This window comes from Micrasema longulum, unplaced genomic scaffold (genome assembly GCF_059751315.1).
Source record: "Micrasema longulum isolate JH-2025_06_02 unplaced genomic scaffold, ASM5975131v1 h1tg000092l, whole genome shotgun sequence".
NCBI lineage: Eukaryota > Metazoa > Arthropoda > Insecta > Trichoptera > Brachycentridae > Micrasema > Micrasema longulum.
In genome coordinates, this window is record NW_028277298.1 from 86,761 (window position 1) to 110,430 (window position 23,670).

At 33.0% G+C, this 23,670-nt stretch overlaps 2 protein-coding genes across 2 annotated transcripts; one reads left to right on the top strand and one right to left on the bottom strand.

Moving 5' to 3' along the window:
• The first annotated feature begins 3,400 nt into the window (after window positions 1–3,400).
• On the top strand, window positions 3,401–8,508 carry holn1 (CD2 antigen cytoplasmic tail-binding protein 2 homolog holn1). The gene is made up of 3 exons (XM_088235170.1): window positions 3,401–3,822; window positions 5,236–5,551; window positions 7,041–8,508. Exons 1-3 carry the CDS (start codon window positions 3,625–3,627, stop codon window positions 7,559–7,561), a joined length of 1,035 nt encoding a protein of 344 aa, XP_088091296.1. The 5' UTR covers window positions 3,401–3,624; the 3' UTR covers window positions 7,562–8,508.
• A 5,904-nt stretch (window positions 8,509–14,412) lies between these two features.
• Window positions 14,413–23,340, bottom strand: p53 (transcription factor p53). Its single transcript, XM_088235180.1, has 8 exons — window positions 23,137–23,340; window positions 21,131–21,306; window positions 20,161–20,221; window positions 19,476–19,571; window positions 18,661–18,856; window positions 17,101–17,341; window positions 16,069–16,243; window positions 14,413–15,889 (listed from the first exon to the last, which is right to left on the bottom strand). The coding sequence occupies exons 2-8, from the start codon at window positions 21,286–21,288 to the stop codon at window positions 15,755–15,757; spliced, it is 1,062 nt and encodes a 353-aa protein (XP_088091306.1). The 5' UTR covers window positions 21,289–21,306; window positions 23,137–23,340; the 3' UTR covers window positions 14,413–15,754.
• Window positions 23,341–23,670: the final 330 nt, after the last annotated feature.

The window sequence follows — 23,670 nt, forward strand, 5'->3', positions numbered from 1 at the left end:
TGTATAAAAAATATATACTCATATATAAACAAACAAACAAACCAACCGTCACGCCGTTTCTCCATAGGGGTAGGCAGAGAGGATAGAATGCCACATCACTTTGTCTTTGCATACAGATCTTGCTTCCTCTACATCCATACATCTTCTTATGCACGCATGCCGATTATTTCTACTCTTGACATGTCCATCTTCAAGTATTTGATTGTGTATTTGAAGTTGGTTGAGCCATGTATTTCTTGGTCTTCCTCGTTTTCTGCATCCATCAACATTATCGTAGATCCTTCTAGCCGTTCTTTCCCTATCCATTTGCTCTACATGTCTAAACTAACGCAGCACTCCTTTCTTGATTCTGTCTAAAATGCATGCAATGCAACTCATATTATAAGTAATATAATATGAGTATATATTATTACATATTCGGTTGTTTTTCTGTTAACAGCAATTTTACTATCGTCATTGTGCTGGCAATATCTGTTGTGTACCATTTTAATAATAATGCTCAAGAGATTAATAAAACCATGTATGTACCTTTTGGTGACGATTTTTTTTAACATTTTTTTTTATTTATCAAAAATGAGAATTACGTTATTTTATTTTGAAAAAATATTTCAATTTATTTTGTCGAAACAAAATTGTAAAATATTAATGAGAAATTAAAAATTCTTTAAAAAGAAAGTTCTAACAGATATTTCCGGCTCAACGACGTTATGCTAGGTATAACATGTACTATAATTACATTACGTAATTTTAAATCATTAAAGATAGTATTTTTTGTATAGCCTTTGTAGCAAATCTTACTAGCATTGTGTTTTCAATCTAAAACAATCCTTTTTTTGTAAAACAATATTATAAATAATAAAATTAAACATTTTGTACATAACATGTTTTTTTTTATTCAGATTGTAAATCTTTAGGTACAAATATTTATTGATTTGATCAGCACCCTTTTTCTATGCTGGTATATTAATTTGTAAGTCATTTTCATCAATATGGAAACTGAAAGTGATTAGTCAGTAATAACGAAATATATAATCAAACCCCCTCAACGTGCCATTCCACGCTGGAGGTGGATCATTATAACAATTTTTGTTTTGTCTGTGGCTGTTCTGAATAAGGATTTGGAGCTACAGTGGAATCACTCTTTAGTTTTCCTACACTTCTTTTAACCTTTCCTTGCAATATGATACAGACTATGTCGTATTTCTCTTCCGGCATAAAATTTCCAAAGTACTCTAGGATTCTTTGCTTATTTGTATTTAATATGTATCTTTCTTTTTTACTTCTTAGTTGAGAACTCTTTTTGTCCAAAGAACCATTTTACAAAGTTTTATTGGGTAAATAGATGAGCTAATAGTGTAATATTATTTTAATGAGTAAATTAATACATTGTTGTGTCTCTTCATTTATCAGCTTGTTGATTATACTATTAGGACGTCTGAAAAGCAAAGTTTAAAATAATAGATACAACAGTAGGGATTAATAAGTGTTAACTTTTGAATGTATCATTATTACATTGGGTTTATTTTTTAACATGTTCGTGGACACTTTTCTCCTATGAGATCCTATGATCCACTTGTGTACTAATATCATAACTTTCTTTTTATTTTAATATTTCACTTCCTACTGGGCTTTAGTTGATGATTTGAAGTTAATATTTTTAGACTAACATACTGGGACACTTGTTGCAGACTGTTTTTTATAAGGACTCAATATCTCCTATCGTATAATTACTTCAGTTTCACTACCGATGTCTTGGATTGGCAGCTATAGCCACCATTCCCTAAATGAGAGACACAATTTTGATGGCTATAGCCAGCATAACATATTTATTTTTAGTAAACAATTTGTCCTTCAGAGGTGCTATTCTGAACCACTCTCGTTGCACGAGAAAAGTTTTTTTACATACAAAATACACGAGATAATACAGCGACGAGAACGTTTGGAATACCAGCCCAGGACTATTTTCCTTGTGTCCAAATTTTTGTAGACAAGAACTGGATTTTACCTCCTACGATAAATAGTCACTGACAAGACATTCAGAAAACCTGAATATGTCTCGATTTTTTTTTCTCTGCAATTTTTTTTTCTCTTGTAATAAGTATGAATCAATGTAAATGACCTCTCTAACGGTAAAATCCAGTACTTACTCAAAATATTATTTAATAAACCAACTGGTCCATGAAGAAGTATAAAATGAAGAACTTCAGCCCTTCGGGAAATTGGAAATTGGACAAAAAGTGTTGTCTTGCGCGCGGTAAAAATTAGCATTGAATAGTAACGCAAAGTTTCTCAAAAATGTACAAAAAAAATTGTAAAAAATATTTTAATAAAAACGCACTACTTTGAATGACATCACTGGTTCATATGAACCAACTAATGATATGAGAGCTGTGAAGAATATCTGGTTTGCTTATGGTAAATGAACCAATCGGGAGAACTGACAGGAAACCTTTGACGGTGACGTGTGAACGCGGAGTTATTTCAGAAATACAAAACTTCAAAAAATCATAGCGCTGATAATACGATATAAATATATATATTTTTAAAAATCGGCTCAGTTTAACAGTCTTATTAACAAATAAAAATATATAAAAAAATACCGAACTTCCTCATCTGGCGTTTTTTTGTTTAGGTAAGTAGTTCAGATAAATCTCGCCCACATTTCACCGTAAAAAAATTGACAGATGATAAAGGAATAGGGAAATATCGCATACTACGAATACCGATCAAAATATATGGAACAGATTTAGAATATTTAATTGTATTTTTAAAATCAATATGTTTATTGTGGAAAAATGATTTTATATATAAATGTAAAAAAGAAATTCACTAAAAATACGTTCGTAGAAAAACGCGACGTGTTTGGCCTTGATTGTTGAGACGTCAACATTCGTGATAATGTTCTAAACAAAATTCAATGGAACGAATAAATAAACATGAATAGTGAAGTATTAGGGGCATGGCCGAAGGAATGACCGTTTTTGGGGGAGTTCAAAATTTAAAAATATGTTTTATGCTACTAGTAATTAGCAAAATTATTTTTTTACTGGACAGTATTTCACAGACCTTTGTTACTTTAAAAATAAAACAAAGTGATATGTCTCTATTGTAGAAATACTACACTGCAATCTGCAATGTTTCATAGTCCCTGAACCGGCAGTCAAACATCAAACCGTAATACTGATCGAGATACTCTCCGTTTAGTGTACCAATTCAGTGCCCTATGGTGCATTATTCATTATGCTTGTAAGTGGAAAAAGAACGATAAAAAATAAAAACGTATTTGAATACGTTTTATCACAGCACACTAATTTGTGACAATTTGTGTTTTTATGATTTGTCTATGATAATGGTTGTCATTAATTTTAATTTGTCATCAGTCTTTCATCTTTGTTTCGTCACTGGTCACATCTCTGGTATCTCTGACTTGTGGGTTTCTATTTCGAATTTGTTATTTCTCTTTTCGCTTGTCCAATTCTTCACTTCGCGGATTATTGTGTTTTGATAATTAAACGGAAACGTTTGCCGAGTAATTATTTTTATCTTAAACTCCAAATTTCCTTCCGCCAGTTGTCAAAGGCTTGGCATGACTTAATATTTCTGTATGTCGATTGTATCTAAAACATGCCTAAACGTAAGTTTGACAGTGCTAATTTCGAAGAAGAAGGAAAACGTGTGGACGTAGCTGGAAAGTACGACGGAAAAAAACATTCTTTAGATTCGGATGAAGAAGATAGTGGCGCTGAAGAAGAAAAAAATGATATTTTACACGCCGATGACATTGAGGGGGAAGAAGATGGCATCGCCGGGATGGAAGGAGAGGTTAACTAATTTGTTTATGCCTTTGTTTTATTCGAGCTAGACTAACAAAACATACTATTTCCCGTTTCATTACATAAACTAACTTGTTACTACATAATCTCTGACTTAAACATTCTTTACATTGTAAGTTATGTTTCACTAATATTTGTTTAAACAGCATACCGAATGTTTTTTCTAAGGGTATGTTTAGGGTAATAAACACCTTGTGTTCATTTTTAAGTTCATGTGATCTAAAATAACAGGATTTAGAGTAAAAATGCTCCTCGTTTAGTATACAATGTATGGGGACCCCTCTATTCATCTTATCAAAATAGAAGACAGTCAAAATGATGACTGAAAAACTGGACATCGTTTGAAATGCAACACAGCTATTTAGCCTAGGCATAGGATAGGCATTCCACATTCGAAGTTTAGCAATTTTTAATGACAGTAATTTTTGAACAAAAAAGACAAATCATACTTTCAGATATTGCCAATATTTTGTTGCTGGGAAATCCTTCCATCAGATCTGTAATAAGTCACTTTAATTGACGTGTGGAATTTAAAGTAAGAAGTTGTACATAGAAATTAAAATTCTTAATTTTTGATTATCAGAATAAAATGTATTTCCTATCTATACTAATGAAATTATTTTGATACACAAATAGAATTGATTTAATTATTCTACTGATATTTCTTGATGAAACTGCATTTTTATCATAATAAATAAATTGTGTTTTTTAGTGCTCTTTACAAATATAACATAACATGTAAAATTTTGTTTAACCTCTCAAGCGCTCAAACTAAAGTACTTCTTTTATTTTTGTGTAATAAACACAGATGAAATATACTTTTTATATAATTTATCCTGCTTTATTTACCATATGTGGTATAGTTTCAAACTAATTGAACCTTTTTAAATAACTTATTTTTGGAAATAAATGGCAATTTAATCAACGTATTTAAATTTTTAATCTCTCAACAGCTTATGTTAAGGAGTTATGAATTTATCGACAACGCTGGGTAAATTTTGAGTCAAATAGGAAATATCATCCAATTTTTTTATTAATTTACTAACATTGCTACAGCTAGCTGTTTTGGAATAGTTTGAGTTTGAATATAGATTTGTATTTTTTAATATACTAGTCAATGTTGTGTAAATTATATGTCGGTAGATAATGAAGTTGTCCTAAAAATAGCATTTTAAATGACATGTCTAAATTTCACGTCACTATAGTTAACGGTTGTCGAAATAATCACAATCATGGAGTAAATTTCTTGTAGAAAATAGTACTATTGACTTGTAAATTAGATCTGTAGTGAAATTTAAAAGTTTTACTTCACATTTAAGAGGAGTTATTGCACCCGACGGACATCGTTTTTGTTTGATAGTCTTAATCAAAATTAAAATACTTTATTGGTAATTTTACTCAGGTGAAGATAACTCCATTTAACATGAAAGAAGAATTAGAGGAAGGTCATTTCGACACCCAAGGTCATTACCATTGGAAGAAAGAGAAGGAGATTAAAGACAGCTGGCTGGACAATATAGATTGGGTGAAGGTGCAGGGAAGGCCAGAAGACAAGTACCGAGTACACAAGGATGACCTCCTCAAGGGGCTAGGAGATGACAGCAGTAGTGAGAGTGAAACAGAGGAAGGAAAATCTTTTAATCTAAAAGCGTCCTACGCAGAGATGCTGACCTTCATGAAACCCAAGGAAACAATCTTAAAATCGATCCAACGATTGGGTATGTCTTTTGCTAAATTATTATTGTTAAAAATGTACTAAAAAACGCCGGCTGTGGTTCTGTGGTAGTGTCCCGCACTCACAGATCAGAGGTCAGCAGTTCAAAGCCCTCTTTTTCCTTTGATTCACAGTTTTCAAACACACTTATTGCCGAATGTTTTGATATGGCTCCAAAAATGAAATTTTTGGGTAAAGCATCAAACGCAATGTTATACTTTTTATTATGAAAATAAACGATAAGTGATACTTAAATACACAAATTTTGGAATAACAACTAGTGACCGGTTTCATCACTTTCGCGACATCTTTAATGTTATATAGTGAAACCTGTCAATGACAGATCATAATCCCTGTAAATGCCTAGTCTTCCATATTTCCTTCTCTATCTCTGCTGAAATATATTTTTTATGAAATGCATTACCATTCATACTGTAACGTACGCATTACCACGATTTGTGCGCTGGTTTGTCACCCGCGTCTGCTGTAGTCAGGCTTCCCGGTGTAAGTGAGAAGCCGCACTCCCAAACAGAGTCAAAGACAAAGTCGGAAGGTAGGGGCACAACTGCGCCTACCACAAGTCAACCTCAATAGCCCCGAAAAGGACTTTCCACCCGATCCAAGTGGTGTAGAGAGGCGAAGGCAGTCAGCTGGCTGAGCGAAGAGCCAAGTGCAGGAAGGCAAACAGGACGGAGAACTCAATAAAACACGTGCGAACTGTTCAGAGTTAGGAACTCAACTGATTGAATATGACAAAATACACACCTTATAAAGCGGCGCGCATCGAGCTCCGCGGTCTAGCCGTAGCACCTGCGCCGGCTGGCCTTGAGCCGTGAGCTACCCCCACCACTCACCGCACATTTCTGGCCGCAGACTACATAAATAGAGGCGCACACCCGTACGGACTATTTTGCCGGTAGCCGCAAAGCGCGCAACATGACAAAATAATACAATGGCCCTTTTTAGGCCTTTATTTCTATACACACACATATTAATTTTAAGTAATAATCGGTTTTCTCTGGCTATATTATTTGCCCCGGTATTACTGAGGCCAGGCTCGAAAGCGAATCATTTATTTTTATTGGGAGCCTAGAACTCAGTCGTACAAATACCGGGGTTCTTAGCTGCATTTAATTATATTTACTTCTTTATTTTCTATGTATAATATTCGCCTCCGGAACACCGACAATCTTAAAAATGTTACAAATCGGACTCACCAAAATTATTCTGTGCTTGGCAAATAATCATAATGATTTTTTGTAATCATCTCTAAATGTTGTTGTTTTTGCATAAATATATGAATTTAGTATAGCCTCATGGTATGGTGGTGAGTGTATGCATTTGCACCAATTGTGTAAAACTGAACTCCTCTTCATTTTACATTTAATCAGGATCAGGATATGCTGCAGTTGGCGCACCAAAGCAGTGCCGTGTACGGAAATAATAACGACTATAATTATAAATAACTAATCATTTTAAAAATATTTTTATAGGCGCTAGTACAAAAATATCTAGTTCCGAGAGATGGAAAAGAAAGAAAGCTGGAATTGTTGACACTGGTGCAGAAAGTGTTACTAAATTAACATCTATAGCTAATGAAATCTTAACTAGAACTGGAAATATGGATATTTACCAAGAGACATTTGAAAAAATATCGTCTATAGTCGACAAGTCAAAAAAATCAGCAGGCTGCTCGTCAAAAAACAATGGTGAGGAATTAGACATGTATGCAGATGATTTTGATGCCAAAGAAAAGGAGAAAAATGATAAACAAGGATTGGACGATGCTACGAAGGACAATGAAGGGGAAGAAGTGGAACCAGCAGCAAAATTAATGTGGGAGTTTAAATGGAGTCAAGGTGAAGATTCCGAAGTACACGGACCCAATAGCACTCAGCAGATGCAGCAGTGGGTGGATGAGGGGTTTTTCAAATCCGGTGTTTGGGTAAGGAAATGCGGACAGGATGGACCATTTTATACTTCAAACAGAATTGATTTTGAATTATATCTTTAACGCATTAAAGTGTGTACATATTCATTTAGATTTAGATAAATAACATCCAGCGGTAGTTTTTTACATAACAAAGTTAATGAATCGATATCTCCAAGTATAATCTGCACTTTTAAAAGTATACAGAAATGTAGATTGTTATTTTTTTAGGCGCAGCAACTTTACTGTGTTTTTATTTTAATATGAGTCATAGAGTTGCAAACCACTTTCTGGAGGCCTTTACGCACATTAGTAAATTATTTTTAAAAAATTCACTATGCCATAAAAAATCTTAATATCTTTATTGATATGGGTAATATGTTAATGAAACATACCACCACAATTTTTAGCCATTTCTTTAAGCCCACTGTTATGATTCCAGTGATAAATGATTTCTTCTATCACAGTAATTTACAAAATAGTATTAAATGCTTGCTTACCTATGAAATTTCCATTTTGTAGAGAAAAATTAAACTATTTTTTGTATGATTATAAAATATATTGAATTAAGACGATGCAAGGAAGAGGACTTTTCACCACACAAACGTATTCCCTATTTCGTCCCTGGATTATGGAACTAGAGCAATGATTTTTTTACACTAGTTATCCATCGGTAATTTTGAGAATCAACTGAATTTTTTATTAATCTTCGCTGACATGGTAAAATGATTGTCTACAAAAAGTAGTACGAAAAGTCTGATTTAGGCCCTAAAGTACTCATTAGTAAGGAAAATAAGGCAAATTCCGCTTCAAGATTTACTGTGCAGATCTACACTCCGGCGCTCAATGGTTACCGAAATTGAAAGCCGAGATCTACGCTCTGGCATTCGAGCAGTTAAAGTATAAGTTTAAATAGTTTTTGTAATTTTAGGTTTATCGTAACTGTTACGATATTGTAACTGTTAAATTTATCGTAACTGACTTATTAAGTTTAACAATTGTAATATAATAAAACCAACATTTAAAAAAAACACATGTAGTTGTTCTTTTTACCAGATTTGTGAGTTATTTTATCCTTTGTGATCCTTTTTTTCATCACTTATTAATTTTTTTTGTAAATAATACTAATTTTTTCCCACTGTGACCTCATTTTTCAATATCTCCTCTGTATTTTCAATATTTTATCGGCAGAAAAAACTAAGAATTTATATTCTTAGTTTTTTCCCTTCTGGGAACTCAAATTAGGAGTAAAAATTTTGTGTAACAGTAACAATGCCTGATTCATTTTATACAAAAGGTATAAATAGAAGACTGAAAGTTTGACACTTGCATAAAAAACATTTATTTTACCGCAGTGATATGACTAGATATTGATGTCTGAAATTATTACCACTGTCCATCGACATTAAACCTTTCCCTTACTGTCCTTAAAACATCAGTGTGTTACTGTGCTGTGTAGTCATTACACATGCAAAAAATGAGAGATTTTATATCGGAAAAATGTAATTTTCATATGCAATTGATTCAATTATTTATAGCTGAAGTAAAAAGTGACAACATTTATAATCTAATTGCTAAAAACATGAGAAGAACATTAACTCATGCTAGTAGCACGGATGAAACGCCCCTAACGAAAGTTAGGGGCTACCAGGCGTCTGGGAGAAGTACCAGAAACTATGCTGTTCATGCATGAAATTGTCTCTCTTTAGCGATAGTATTCTTAAGAATGTGTGAGACAATTATGTATTACGTACTCCGCAACATTCAACACATTGGTAAACTTTATATTGTATTGGTGATTGATCTCAGATTTTCAGTAAAATGCTTTTTCTGTTCCCAATAAGCATTATTTATTCAATAACTAAATATTTCAACCTATTCATAAATGTATAACGGAGGAATACCGAAAATCTCAATCCTTAATTTATTATATTTATGGAGATATTAAAGTTATTAGATGAAATGTGTACTAGTTAAATTTTCAGCGTTATTTCCGTTTTATAATAATTACTATCAGAGAAATATTAATAGTCAGTAGTCGTTAAAATAAGAAACTGTTTTTGTGTTTTGTAAATTTTCAAAACAAACCTAAATAACCTAATCAGAGGGGTGTGATCTTATCATTTAATATTGCAGTCAAGTTATCAAAAAATATGTTTTTGGCAATAAAAAACATCGTCCAAGTTTAAACCAAAATTTGACTATGCGGTCTGAAAATATATTAGCATTTTGTTAAAATTTCATAAGACATCCCTGTTGACAACCTATCACTGTTTTTAAATTTAATAATTTTTATAGTTATTAATGACTATATTTGAGTAGCATACAATCAAAACTAACATTTTGAAAATAGGCAGAAATTGAGAAAAATATGCTAAGTTATTCTCATTAGCGCTATCTATCCATGAAACTTTGCTTTATAGTCTGTAGAAAACCGCTATACAAAATGGGCATTAGTGTCAATACTAACATTATCCATCGGATAGCAGAAATCCAGGAAAATTAGGACCATCAGAACTCAGCATTTTAAAGGCTGCTTTTCAACAAGTGGTAAATAGAGAATATGGAAGAAAGTTATGAAAAATAAACCATAATCTTGGAATTTTTTCTTGCAACTGATGGGAATTGATCCCATGACGCCAGTTTCAATGTCAGTTCACTGTTAGACCGAGAATCAATTCAAAATAATTACGTAGTTTCGTTTGGTATGTATATAGTATTATTTTTAGAATCTATAGCATCCGCCTTTTCCCTATAAATTTTATTTCGCATATTGTTATCCTTTTCTTACGAGATAGTTATGTATTAACAACTCCTCCAACATATGATATAGGTTTGCATATTCTACCGCATTCCAATGCGATGCCTTCCAGCCACCCGCGCTTACCTCATGCCCCGCGAGACCCCTAAATTTACCATCCCCCCTCGATTTCGGCCTTTATAAGGCTGATTTCTAGCTCCAGAAGTCCGAAGTATTCCGGATCGTCCTCTTACTTTTCTGCTTACCTATCCCTTGCTACTTTTTGGTTAGGACACCCACTCAGGGCTCTCATCCCGTACAGTCATATTATACTGTCAACCCTCGCTAACCTAGTTGCTTGCCTTATTTGGCACCTCCGGGTTAAAGAACCAAAGGATCAGACATAATTTGATTAATCGAGATCCTGTACAGTCATATTATACTTTCAACCCTTGCTAACCTAGTTGCTTGCCTTATTTGGCACCTCCGGGTTCTTTGGTCAGACATATAATTTGATTAATCGAGATCCTAGTAATTGTTCCCGAGTACCTACTAAGTGAAGTTCGAATGCTGGCTGATAGGCCCTTTTGCTAACTTCTGAATACGGTGCGAGACATCATATTACTAGGAAGAAAGAGTTTGGCTGTCTTAACACCATATGTCCCTGTGCCCGGGCCATCCTGAGTCGTAAATCAATTCCGTGTTGTGAAACAATATCTCCGCTGCCTCTCAATCTGTAAAGTCAGTGCCTGCCAACCCGTGTAACCAACGATATTGTATTTATTTAATTTCCTAGTGCTTGTACTGTATGTAATGTATGAACTAAGTCAATAAATATCTTTGAAATATAACCAGACGTGTTATAAATCTTATTTTTTCTCATCTCTAGTCACATTATACCAAAACTTAAGATCGAAACTCACATCCATTTTTGAGTCCGTCTCCATTTCTTTATAAACATGCGTTTGTACTGTCTAGTCTATTATTGTAATGGTATCTACGCAGGTCTACCAATGAATAAAAAATGTGAATGTGAAAAAATGACTCGCTTGCAGTCTGTATTGAATGCCGCAGCGAGACTTATTTTTGGAATCTCTAAGTTCAGTCATATCACTCCACTACTTCGGGAATTACACTGGCTACGTTTACCACAGGGTGGAATACTAACTCTGTTGGCTTATGTATAAGTCACTGCACAACTCTGCTCCAAAATATCTAAGGGAACTCTGCAGATGAACTAGCTGACATACGTCTTACGCTTAGATCAGCTACATCAACGTCAAAAGGAAAAGTTATTATACCTCTACGCAAACAGCAATTTGGCGAACGCGCATTTGTGGTCGCAGGCCCTACGGCATGGAATGCTCTCCCAGCAGAGATCCGAAACTGTGAGAGTGAAGTGATGTTTCTAAAGAAACTTAAAACCCACTTGTTCTCTAAATCATTTGAATAAATTCTTAGCATATGGTGACAAAGTAAATGTATTTCTTAAATTCAAAAGTTAAAATTAAATTTATATAATCACTTTGTAAAGCGCCCTGAGGTAATAAATTACGAAAATGGCGCTAATATAAGCAATCCATAATTATTATTATTACATGTTTATTTAAACTAAATTATATTTATAGAAATTGAATACATTTTCTGATAACTATCTAATTATAAGTTCATTTCTGTAGTAAATAATGATATTGCTGTAGAACTTTTCTCAAATCCAGTTATACCAGGATCCTGCATTATTTCCGAATATCGCTTGGAGCGAAATTACGTGTGCGGGATACCGCGGTATTTGCAGAACTAGCAAGCAGCATCGAAACGTCCTCCCATAAGCGCAAGCGCTCGAATACTGATTGCAGCAGGCTAATCAATAATTAGATTAGTAAGATTTGATGAAAATTTTATTTTGTATAAAAAAGTAATAAATAAAAATACTTCATTGGTTGATCATAGAATTTTATTTTAGCTGTCAACTGTCATACATCTTTTAGCACCTACAGCTTTACTAGTTCCTGTACCTATTTGTTATCGCTATCTAAACTAATAAATATTTCAACGTTTGAACACTAAATAAAAATTATTTAAGCTCTGCACTGGAAGCACGCAGGATCCGGTGGGATTGAAAATCTTTGATCCTGCAAATACTGAGATCGCAAATCAGCCTTACTCCCGAGTATTTTATTTATATTATTAGTAAGATTATATATAAACTTAAGGAATAAACTAAGGGAACAGAAACACAGATTAAAAATGAATATCATTTTATTTTTAAAATTAAATAAAAACATTTAAGAAACAATTATTATTAAAAATAAACAAAAAATAATTATTTCACAATCGCACAGAACAAAATGCGAGTTGCGACAGATAATTGAGTTGAATGTTCTTTTTGCATATAAATTTGTTGAACTAAATTTAAACTATGCATAAAAGAACAGTCCAAAATGGCACAAAATACTTGTTTTACCCATATTTTACATTTAGGGCATTTTGAATGTAATAAAATTAAGATAACTATATCTGTAACAGCAACTCGACATTATTTCAACAACCTTAAGCTATAAATAACGTTACAATATGTCGAAATCAAATATCAACAAAGGAAATCACAATTTTCAGGTAAATATTTTTACTTTATTTAAAAGTTAAAATATGCTTAATACTCTTAGAGACTTACTGGGAAAGGGAGTAAAAGACATAAATACAATCAAGTACAATTTCTCTGCACTAAAATAAGCTTTATTCAATTAAACCAACTATCCTAAATATTAAGCATTACTGCACAAATAGAAAATATTTTAATGCACATTGGTATGTATGTATAATAAACATTTACTAACTACATTCAATTTCTTACTAAATTTAATGTAGATAAAATAAACTTAAATCAAAATAAGTAAACAATTAAGTTGTATGGAATTTCACAAAACTTAATACAGTTCGGTAAGTATGTAATGCTACATAATAACGTATATAAATATTGCTAAAAAAATATCAAATCTATCCACAGGTCGGCATATCATTTTAAGATATTTTGGGCTTTTTAACAGTTATTTTACTGATTATGTTAAGAGTTATCGCTGGACTGTATTAGTGTTGAAAAAGAATCGAGAGTGAAATGTTAAATAAAGATTGCATGATCATCTTTATAAATAAATGCTCCATGTAGAAAAAGTGTAAATTAATTTGTTATTCGCACATTGTATAAAGTAAATATGTCAAAACATACAAAAACTATAAAAATAAGTCTTTATAAACGAATAACATTACATACATGTTTATGCATGTAAATAGATGTATCCCTATACATATATATGCATTTAAATAGATAGCCCTATACATATATATGCATTTAAATAGATAGCCCTATACATATATACGTATCTCCGTTTCAGGAGCACCAAATGATTATTAAGGTTTATAAACATCTCATAAAGAATTTTAAGCACCAATTCATACATTTATATCTGTCTCATAAGTGCACTTTATAACATATAACATCTTTTAAGGCAGAAATTAACATGGCGTCATAACGTAGTAACTATAATTTTTTGTAAGGCACTAAAAGTTTGATTTTATTTATACAATATAATAAAATTTATATAAAATATTACACAGTAGAATCTTATAAATTGGAGCACCATGAATACCCATTTTTGACCATTCAGTTTAGCTTGTCACATAAACACTACATTTATGACATGCATTAAAAAAGGAAAATTTCTATGGGAAAATGTTTGGTTGATTAAGTAGGAACATGTGTGGTTGAGTAAGTAGGAACATGAGTGCCTGAGTGCATAATACGTTTTAACGTATATGGATCGTCACAATGACTATCTCGAAAAATAATCACGATTGAAATAGCAAGTTTCTTCTCGGATATTATGTATATGAGAGAATGAGGAAAAAAAAAAGATTTTTATGGTTACCCTATTATCTAGGTTTCTCTGATTACCTACATTGTATAAAAAATTACATGTATTAGACTACTAGTAATAGTAAATTTGCATATGCTACAGCCAACATGCTTAGCCATGTACATTACATTAAATGCAATACATGTGACGTAATGAAAGCTTTTTAATTTGATACTGATTCGTAGGTTAGTTTGTATTTAACAGCCATTGCAGTAAGCAGCACAACGTGGTTTATGCTAAAATGGAGAAAGTTCAGTGTCGTTCAGTCATTCGTATTTTACTTTTGGATGGAAAATGCGGAATTGGATGCTGTTAATGGGGATCTTTCTCCATCAATGATGACAGTTAGATATTGGTCAAATGAATTCGAACGTGGTCGAATATCCATTTTTGATGAAGATTGCCCGGGACGTCTGGCAAATGTGGTTACTGAGGAAATCATTGAAAAGGTCCGAGATGTAATTCTCACTAATCGTCGAACGAAAGTACCCAAAGAAGCAGGTGCCTATGTGTCGATGGGAACGGCAATTAATATTTTACATTAAAAAGTTGTTGGCCTGATGGGTGTCACGATTGCTTACAGTGGACAATAAGCGAGTGCAACTTCGAAGCTGTGTTTGGAGCAATTTAAGTACGATATGAAGGACTTATGTGTTGAGTTGTCACCGCCGTTTAGACCAGGATTCATCATCATAAACCAGAAATCAAGAAAAAATCAAAACAATGGGTTGCTTCCGGTGAATCTGCTCCAAGGATGGTGAAGACAATCCCTTCGGCCGGAACAGTTATGGTGAAATTTTTTGGTAACGCGAAGGGAGTAATATTCATGGACTTCTTAGAAAAAGGAAAAACTATCACTGGGCAATACTACAGCGAGTTATTAATCGCTTTGATAAGAAATTAAAGGAAACAACAGCCCCATTTAGCAAATAAGAAAGAGCTGCTTCACCATGATAACGCACCAGCACATTCATCCGGAATTGTTGCCGCCAAACTGCATGAATTGCTGCCGCACGAAGGTCATCGTCGAAACAGAGGTGTATTTTGTAGATCTGGACAATACCTATTTTTTAGGAGGGGAAAAAAAGACAGGGACGTCGGCAAGTGTATAAACCCTAAAAGGGAACTATGTTGAAAAACAAATAATTTATTTTTGAAAAAAAATGGCATCCTCATTCCTTACACCTGTTCTTTTTGAACCACCATCGAACATAGTTATATAATTAGAATCGTAAAAAATCCTCCAAATATGTAATGTATTTTCAACGTATATATATATACGACGGAGATTTGTGAAAATATCCTATTAACTAAACCTTTGAAATAAATATACATTAGATTTTTGAGCGAGGAACTAAATTATTTGTGTAAGTAGTGTAGAAGTAAAAATTTCCCAACTGATTTTTCATAGTTCATTGGATATGACTACAATTACTACATCACTCCCACTGCCCCAACATCTTCTCGATTACGGATTGATATTTTGACTTCTTAATATCTCCGTCTAAGGGGTTGATGAATAAGGTAAAATGTCATTTAATTTATAAGAATCCACTGTGTGCTTTACAAAATGCAAATTGGAATTGAGCACTAATCCTAATTTAAATATCTACATGGGGCTAGTTAAGGCTGCTGGTTGATCTGGCGTTGCACTTCTTGGTTAAGCGTTTGCAGAAGTGGAATAGCTGGATTATCAGCTGGCAGGTTCCTCAGAGCGAGATATCCCACGTTGTACAGGGCATGAAGACATAAATCCACCTGTTCACATATTACTATTTATTCAATGATCATACTTAAAAAATAACATAACTGAAATAAAGACAAAAAAAATTAGATGTATTGATCTTATGAATTGAGTTTTAGAATTGCGTATAGAATAAAAAATCTTTTCTCACATGGCTAGAATATATTACTTAATATTGGCTTATAGGACATACATCATTCTTTACTGGCAAAGTGGTTTGGGGCTTTGGGGGCGCACGGAGCATGGCTCTTTTGCGCGGAGGGGGCCCTCCAGACGAGAGGTGGAACTCCTTCTCCTCCTTCTCCATGTCCCTACGTGGGCAGCTGCACACTCGGACACCCAGCGACCGACGCCCCAGAACTGTACCCCTAAAGAAATATCACAACACATATTTTTATACAGTTATGTAGTTTTATAAATTATATGATGATTTTTGTGATAAATCACTACGCGCTTTGCAATGATTTAAATTACAGATTGGAGCTACATGACATGTCTTGTAGCTAAAGAGCTTACAGCCAATTGGAATGTAAGCCCTATTACAGTTAAAGTGATCATTTTAGTTAAGTTACAAAAGATTTTAAAAGCATTCTTAAGATTGAATCATCAATGTGCTATCTTTTTATATAAAAAATATAACCTGTAGCTAAAATTACTTTATAAAGTTTATATTTGAAGCACTAACTTTGTGGTTATTCATTATAATACAATATATAAAACAACTTTGTTTTTAACCACTAATTAAAATTAGTGGTTAAAAACAAAGTTATTTTATTATAACTACTTTATTCAAAATTGTATATTTATCACAAAGTTCTTGTGATAAATATATTCTTTAAGCGCATTGAGAATTTAAAGCTCGGTGATATTTTGATTTTTAAAAATTCAACTCAATTCACAATAATTCTCAAAAGACGTAACTGAGAAAAAGTCCTTAGTTTTTTTGAAAAATTAAATGCTTGGGATTTTTTTTGTTTATCAGCAAAATAAGCTGGTATTGAAGGGTAAAATTTATAATGGTTAATAATTTACCTAATACAACTATAATGCCATTTTCCTGTAGGGGAAAAATGTAAAATGCCTCACGCTTTCCATCCATTCGTTCCATATGACTTTCCTCTCAGCATCAGATAGTCTAAATCAAGCATGCCACAGCGAGTCTCTATTTATTTTCAAAAAGGATACCGTATGTACAATGGCTTTTATTATAATTTAAAATACATACATGGAGTCTTCGAGAGTAAACAACACTTCTATGGGTCGGCGGTTGATACCAGATGTACAGGAATGTTTGCAACAGAATAAGTAAACATGTTGCAGGTGGGTCACACCATTGGGGGGCCGCTGGGGAGCCTTAAGTGCTACACTGAGCCAGCTGTCCTGGTGCTCATCCAACCCGCAGTACTGCACATCGAGGCCCTGTCTTGCCGAGCGGAGGACATGCGGAATTATATCTGGGAAAATACCTAAAACCACCAAAATATGTAGTTATAAGAATTGCCATAGAAAAAAAACAATATTAGGTTTAAATATCATCATCACACCCCTGTCGGCTTCCGAGGGCGCACAGGGCACTGCATAAGTAAACTTAATGTGGCGTATATTGATCACCTGTTTCATGAAGGTAAGGTGATCAGCCTTATGCCTCAGGTGCCAGTACAGGAACATGAAATGTTACACTGCAGAACACCTTTTTAATCAATATTTCATATCGACCTTCCTAGGAATCTAACCTGGGACCTCAAGTATGGTAGACGAACGCGTAAACCACTATACTATAAGGTGAATTTACCTCCACTTGATTTTCTTATTTAGGACTTTTACCTGAGAGCAGCCATTGAGTCGAAAGCACTCGTCCATGATTCTGGTTCTATTTCATACACAGAACTGTATTTATCAGACATTATAACAAATCAGAGGAACAGATTTTGCCATATACTGCATAGTCTATACATTTTTTACATCCCTATGGATAAACAGCTGTTTTATTTTTTTAAGTCTTAAGGCTGTAGTCTGGTAAAACGACCGCAAAATTAGGAAATCATACGATTTTGCCATTTTAAAACGAGTTTTTTTTCAGCCCTTACTGAAAACGATTAGGGCAGGTCTAAAGGTCATAAAAAAGTCGATAAGATATTGTTTTAAATTGAATATTATAACCAGAATTAAGGCATAATTTTAAGTAGAAATAAAGGAAAATGTCACAAAAATGAATGTGATTTAAAATGCTTGTATTTCTTTTCAAAATAAAAATAATAAAATTTGGCTTCGGCCACTTTCATGTTCAATTTATTATCTTTAAATTTTTACAACAAATTGTAGTTCAATACTTAGTCTTTATTGAGATCCCAGATACCTGAGTTTAGTCTAAATTTGAAATGGCATAATCTGCCAAATAAAAAGTAATTATATTTTAGTTTCATAAAACTTTTAAGTATATTTTTTAAGAGAAATACCTTTGAAAAATATTGTTTTTATCTAATTATTATTATTGCGCGATTAAAAAAAAACATTAGTTTTATAATGGCAAAATTGTATGATTTCCTAATTTTGCGTTCGTTTTACCAGACTACAGCCTTAATGTTTCCTAGTTTCTGAAGTGCTCTTGGACATCTTTGAAAAAAAAAAGACAATCATAAATAAAGGTAAGATTTCTTAGTCAAAAATACCAATTCTAAAATAAATTAAGCACTAGTGTAGTGTTCACGTTTAAATAATCCAATAGTCAGAGGGTTAATGTCTAGACTTCCGATTTCCAATGAAATAGAAGCGGTTGTGCATTTACCTCGGTTGGAGGCATCTTCTGGCACTCGATGGTTGAAGCAGCGCCGCACACGAGCCTCCTGCTGCTCACTGCGAGCGAGGATAGGGGTGGCGCGTACCCACACCTGGCGCTCGCCCAGGGCCTCCCAGTCCCACACAAACTGCACGGCCATCTCTGCCATCATGGACAGGAACACTCGGTTCAGTTCCAGGGAATACTGAAATCACAAGCTTCATCAGATAAGGGACATCTCATTGAGGTAATCTTACGCTTCAAGTGCTAGTCTAGAGACAATAATGTGCTTTATGTGTATTTTCAATCCGATTGTTTTTTTTATATAAAAAAAATAAATTTAGCCTTTTGATGTACTTTTTCATGAATTTTGTTATCGACTTTTAAGAAGTGCACGTATACATTTTTAAAAATCAAATTCATTGAAAAAAATTCAAGATCTGTGACCAGTTGAGACGAACAGAACACCAGCACAACAAAATATCACTAAAAAAAACAAATGCGATAGTCAGAATGTCAATTTAGAAAGAGCTAATAAAGATAAATATTTGAATAAAATAAAACTAGCAAACTGTAGTGTAAATCCTATCATGTATTTATTTTGCTAGACAATACGATAAACCAGTGTTTTTTCAACCTTTTTGAATACGCGACCCCCTTACAAGTAGAGAAATACTTAGTCTTCACTTATCGTCATCTAATATTACATTATCTTCACTCGATTTCCTTTTACAGAAAAACACTTGTCCAAGGATTATTATGGTTTTATTTCACATTCTTCATTTGCCTGGACACAGTATAATTCATAAAATAGTTTAACTTACCACACATTTTTTTCTGTTCGATGTCTCACTGCTCAGGTTGACTTCGAAATTAAAATCTCCACCGAAATCTCCCCTCGGTGGGGGTCCAGTCTGAGACTGTAAAAAAAAAAGTGTTCTCTCAATAGCATTGATTTATATTAATATCTAGAAAATAATACGATTCAAGAAAACATAAAATAACAGAATGTAGGTACTCGTAAATATCTACACCCTTATTTTGTTTTTTCAATAAATAAATTGTTGATTTTATAATAATCTTTCTTAGTTTCCATTCAAATTAAATAAATAAAATTACACAAGTAACAAGAAATAATTTAATATGCCTTGAAAATTGAAGTTGACAGATGACAGTTAACAATATTATAGTGGTATGCGCGCGCAGATATTGGCTCAATTATTGTTAGAAAAATAGGATGCGTTTTACATTTTTGGAATTTGACCACAGATTTCATCAAATTTGTGTATTGAATTGACACAATATTTATGTGCCCAAATTCTGCACAAGATCTTGTACCATTTACTGACCAATATAAAACGGGCTTTGCACATTATTATACAAGTGTTTGAAAAAAAAAGTTTTATTTGGAAACCTTATAAAACGAGAGATTGGTGGATTAAAATGTTTGTGTAAATTATTAGAAATAAAATTCTACATACGTATATGAGTATCTGATTTGGGACTTACCATTGGCTGATTTGAAATATTCACTTTAAAATCAGTAAGATCAGAGTCATCCATTAAATTTCTGAAATTAAATAATAATATTATCATATCAGCAAATTTTATTTATTACATTGCATAATAATTCATATTTAAATATAAGTCATAAATTCAAAATACTTGGCACATTTTCATTTATTTGTTTGACCAATTAACTCTTTCCCCCTTTAATGGGCATCTTCAGATAAGCAAATATTACACATAATACAGTAGAACTCCGTTTATCCAAACTCCAGTCATCCAGATTGCCAAATATACAGATCATTACCAGGAAATAAAAAAAAGGAGACGTAATTTAAATTTAATTGCGCAATGAACTTTGCGGGACATGTTGAGGTAAGTTTTCAAAGTGATCCCAATTTGTTTTATTAATTTCGGTAGTCAGATGGCAGAAGGGACCATGTGTAATTTTCAAAAATGTTCAGGAGAGCTGAAATACGTCGCAATTTCAAGACTTTAATTCACAAACTAAAATATTTTAGTGTTGTTTTTCAATAATAAATTACCATTCTAAATGACGCTGATTTTTAAAATAAAATCTGGGTGTATTTACTGAAATATTAATTAAAACCTTTGAAAACTAAAACATAGACAAAAATACAAATGGTCCCTTCTGCCATCTGACTACCAATTTATTCTTTCAAAAGCAATAAAACCTGGCACTAATTAAGACAGATAATTGGAGTTTTACTGTATATAATATTATTTAAGTCACTTATCAGCAGCTATATATTAATATAAAGTTAAGTATTAAAAGATAAAGTAAAGATATTAAAAAAGGGAGACTAAGAAAAATGAAGAAAATCTAAATTTAAAATTGGTATAAGATGTTTATTAAATGTAAGGGAAAACAAAACACGTATTCTACGATTGTGGTAAGGTTAGTTAGTTATATTAATAAGTAAGAATGATCTATATATTTCGAAATACTCACGAGGTCTCAATATAATTGCTTAGCAGATCATCGAAACTCCCTGATTCATCCCCACATATGTTGTAGAGTTCAGGGAAATTGATGGGTTTCTCATCTTCAGCCAACATTGCGAGGTTTTCTCTTTCCATTATATTTGCACATTTTATATCATCGGTCATCTTTGTGGGTTTTTGTTCCTGTAAATGTTTGTAACATATGCCTCTGAAATCTGGGTTATGACAAAGATTATCGAGGGAACCATTGCAGCTTTTGAAAAAAAATCCTCAGAGTTGTCTATCTCCGTGTGAGCGAAAACAACGGCAGCAGACCGGCAAGAGTGGAGGAGACTCCTGGATTCGGCCAAGGACCACCCAGCGCTTTCAAGCTTATAATGATGATGATACCAACGAATGTTTTCCATTTAAGGAATTTATAAAAAGAATACCCTAAATACTCGGATACATTATGTAACAGCGTAAAGATTAAATTTGTTTTGTAAAAAATATTTTTAAAAAAAAGAATAATCCGCTAAGCCTCTATTTTTGAGGTCTGTCAGCAGATGGAAAAGAGAAGATATGGAAGGAGGTTATAAAAATTACGCCACAACATCCAAACCAATTGAAAAAATAACATTTCTTGAATTTTTAAATGCAACTGGCGGGAATCAAACCCGCACTGCAGGTTTCACAGTTAGCCATCTAACTAACTGTGCCTGAAACAGGGATATTAAAGTAGGAAGAATCTTTCATGATTACATGCACCTAAGTGAGCGCTCATAAATAATTTGGGTATTGCCGTTTACCATAGCATTATTAGAAGTTCCCATTTAAAGAGAGAGAAGACATTAGATTTTGTGGAGAAAGTCCAGAGAACAGCAACTAAGATGGTAGTTAATCTAAAGAATAAAACTTACGATGAGAGCATGGTTTGGAACACACTCGAAGAACGGAGGTAAGGTGGAGACTTGATTAAGACATTCAAAATGTTAATTTGTGCTGAATTTAAAATCAATGTTCACTAAGAATAATAACTGCCATCCCAGAAGTCATTCATTTCAATTGACACTACCTCTTTCACATCCAACCCCAGAAAGAACTTCCTGAAAAACTGAATTGTGAAGCAACGAAACTCCGGAATACCTAAGGGAACGAAAAGTTATTACTCCTCTATGCAAACAGCGCACTAAATTCGGTGAACGCGCATTGGCGATCGCAGGTTCTATGGCATGGAATGCTCTCCCAACAGAAGTCCAAAATTGTGAGAGGGAAGTGAAGTGAAAATCATTAGACTAAATCTGTAACTCTATAGAATCACTTTGTATAGCAACCTTGAGGTATTTTATTACGAAAACGACGCTATATAAGTAATATATAATAATAATAATAACCTTCCCATAAAAGTGATTGGTGCACATTCACAAAAAAACAGTAAAATGAAAAAAAATATATTGATTTGATTGATTTTTTTATAATGTCCACAGGCACACAACAAATCTATATTTTACCAATATAAGCTGACGAATATCCTAATGATTTAGATAAGAAGTTGGTTTGAAGTTTTTTTAGAAACATTGAACACTTCATTCGCAGTTCACTTCTGATAGAAATTAATTCCATGCCGTAAGGCCTTTAAATACAACTACTTACTGCGAAATAGGTATTTTGATTAAAACAATATTTTGAAATAATCATTTTATGATTACCCGATATTTACAACCACGGGTATTACAGCTGGGGATGTCACAATATTTACACGATTTGGAGATGTTTTTTGAAGACAACTTACAAGGATAAAATGGCTGATCCTTAAATTTAAAAAAATATTGGATCAAAAAAACACCATTAAACAAGCATCAATGAAGATATGTTAAAATTCACGCAATATATATTAGCAAGTTACTTTTGGGTAATAATTAAACACGAAACATCCGAAAGCAAAATATTGTTATTTTCAGGAAATATTGTGAAATCGCTTGCCGGTACCTTCGACATGTTTTTTAGTTTATTAATTTAAAATTGTTCAATTACCTTCTCAATAATTATAAAAGTTGTGAGTTGTAAAACTAACACATTAGCACACTTAATAAAATAAATAGACTATAAATTATGAGAAAGAAACATAAATGGAAGTATTTCGAGCGGTCCACCATTAAAAAAGTATTTTTTTAATGCGAAAAGCCAGAGATAATGCAAAACTATAACATTACTAATTCGAAAAGCGTCACAAACTCCAAAGATAAAAATCTGGATATAAAAAAGTGGAAAAGATCATAGATCCATAGATGAGATGGTGAGAAATTGCAAGACGCGAAACACGGAGAAAAGACAAGATCTGGATAAGAAAGTGATAGAGCAATACCTAATAGTGTTGAACCAATACCTACTAGTCGGTGTTGGTTGAACATTACTCATTATGTTTATTGTAGGGGAACCCGGGGCGGAACGGGGTAGCTAAGATTTGATTGCAATTTATGAGAGTTTGAAATTAATAATATCATTATTTTACAATTTGTACGTTCATTTACTTATTAAGCTACGAAAAAAACAGTGTTTCACTAACCT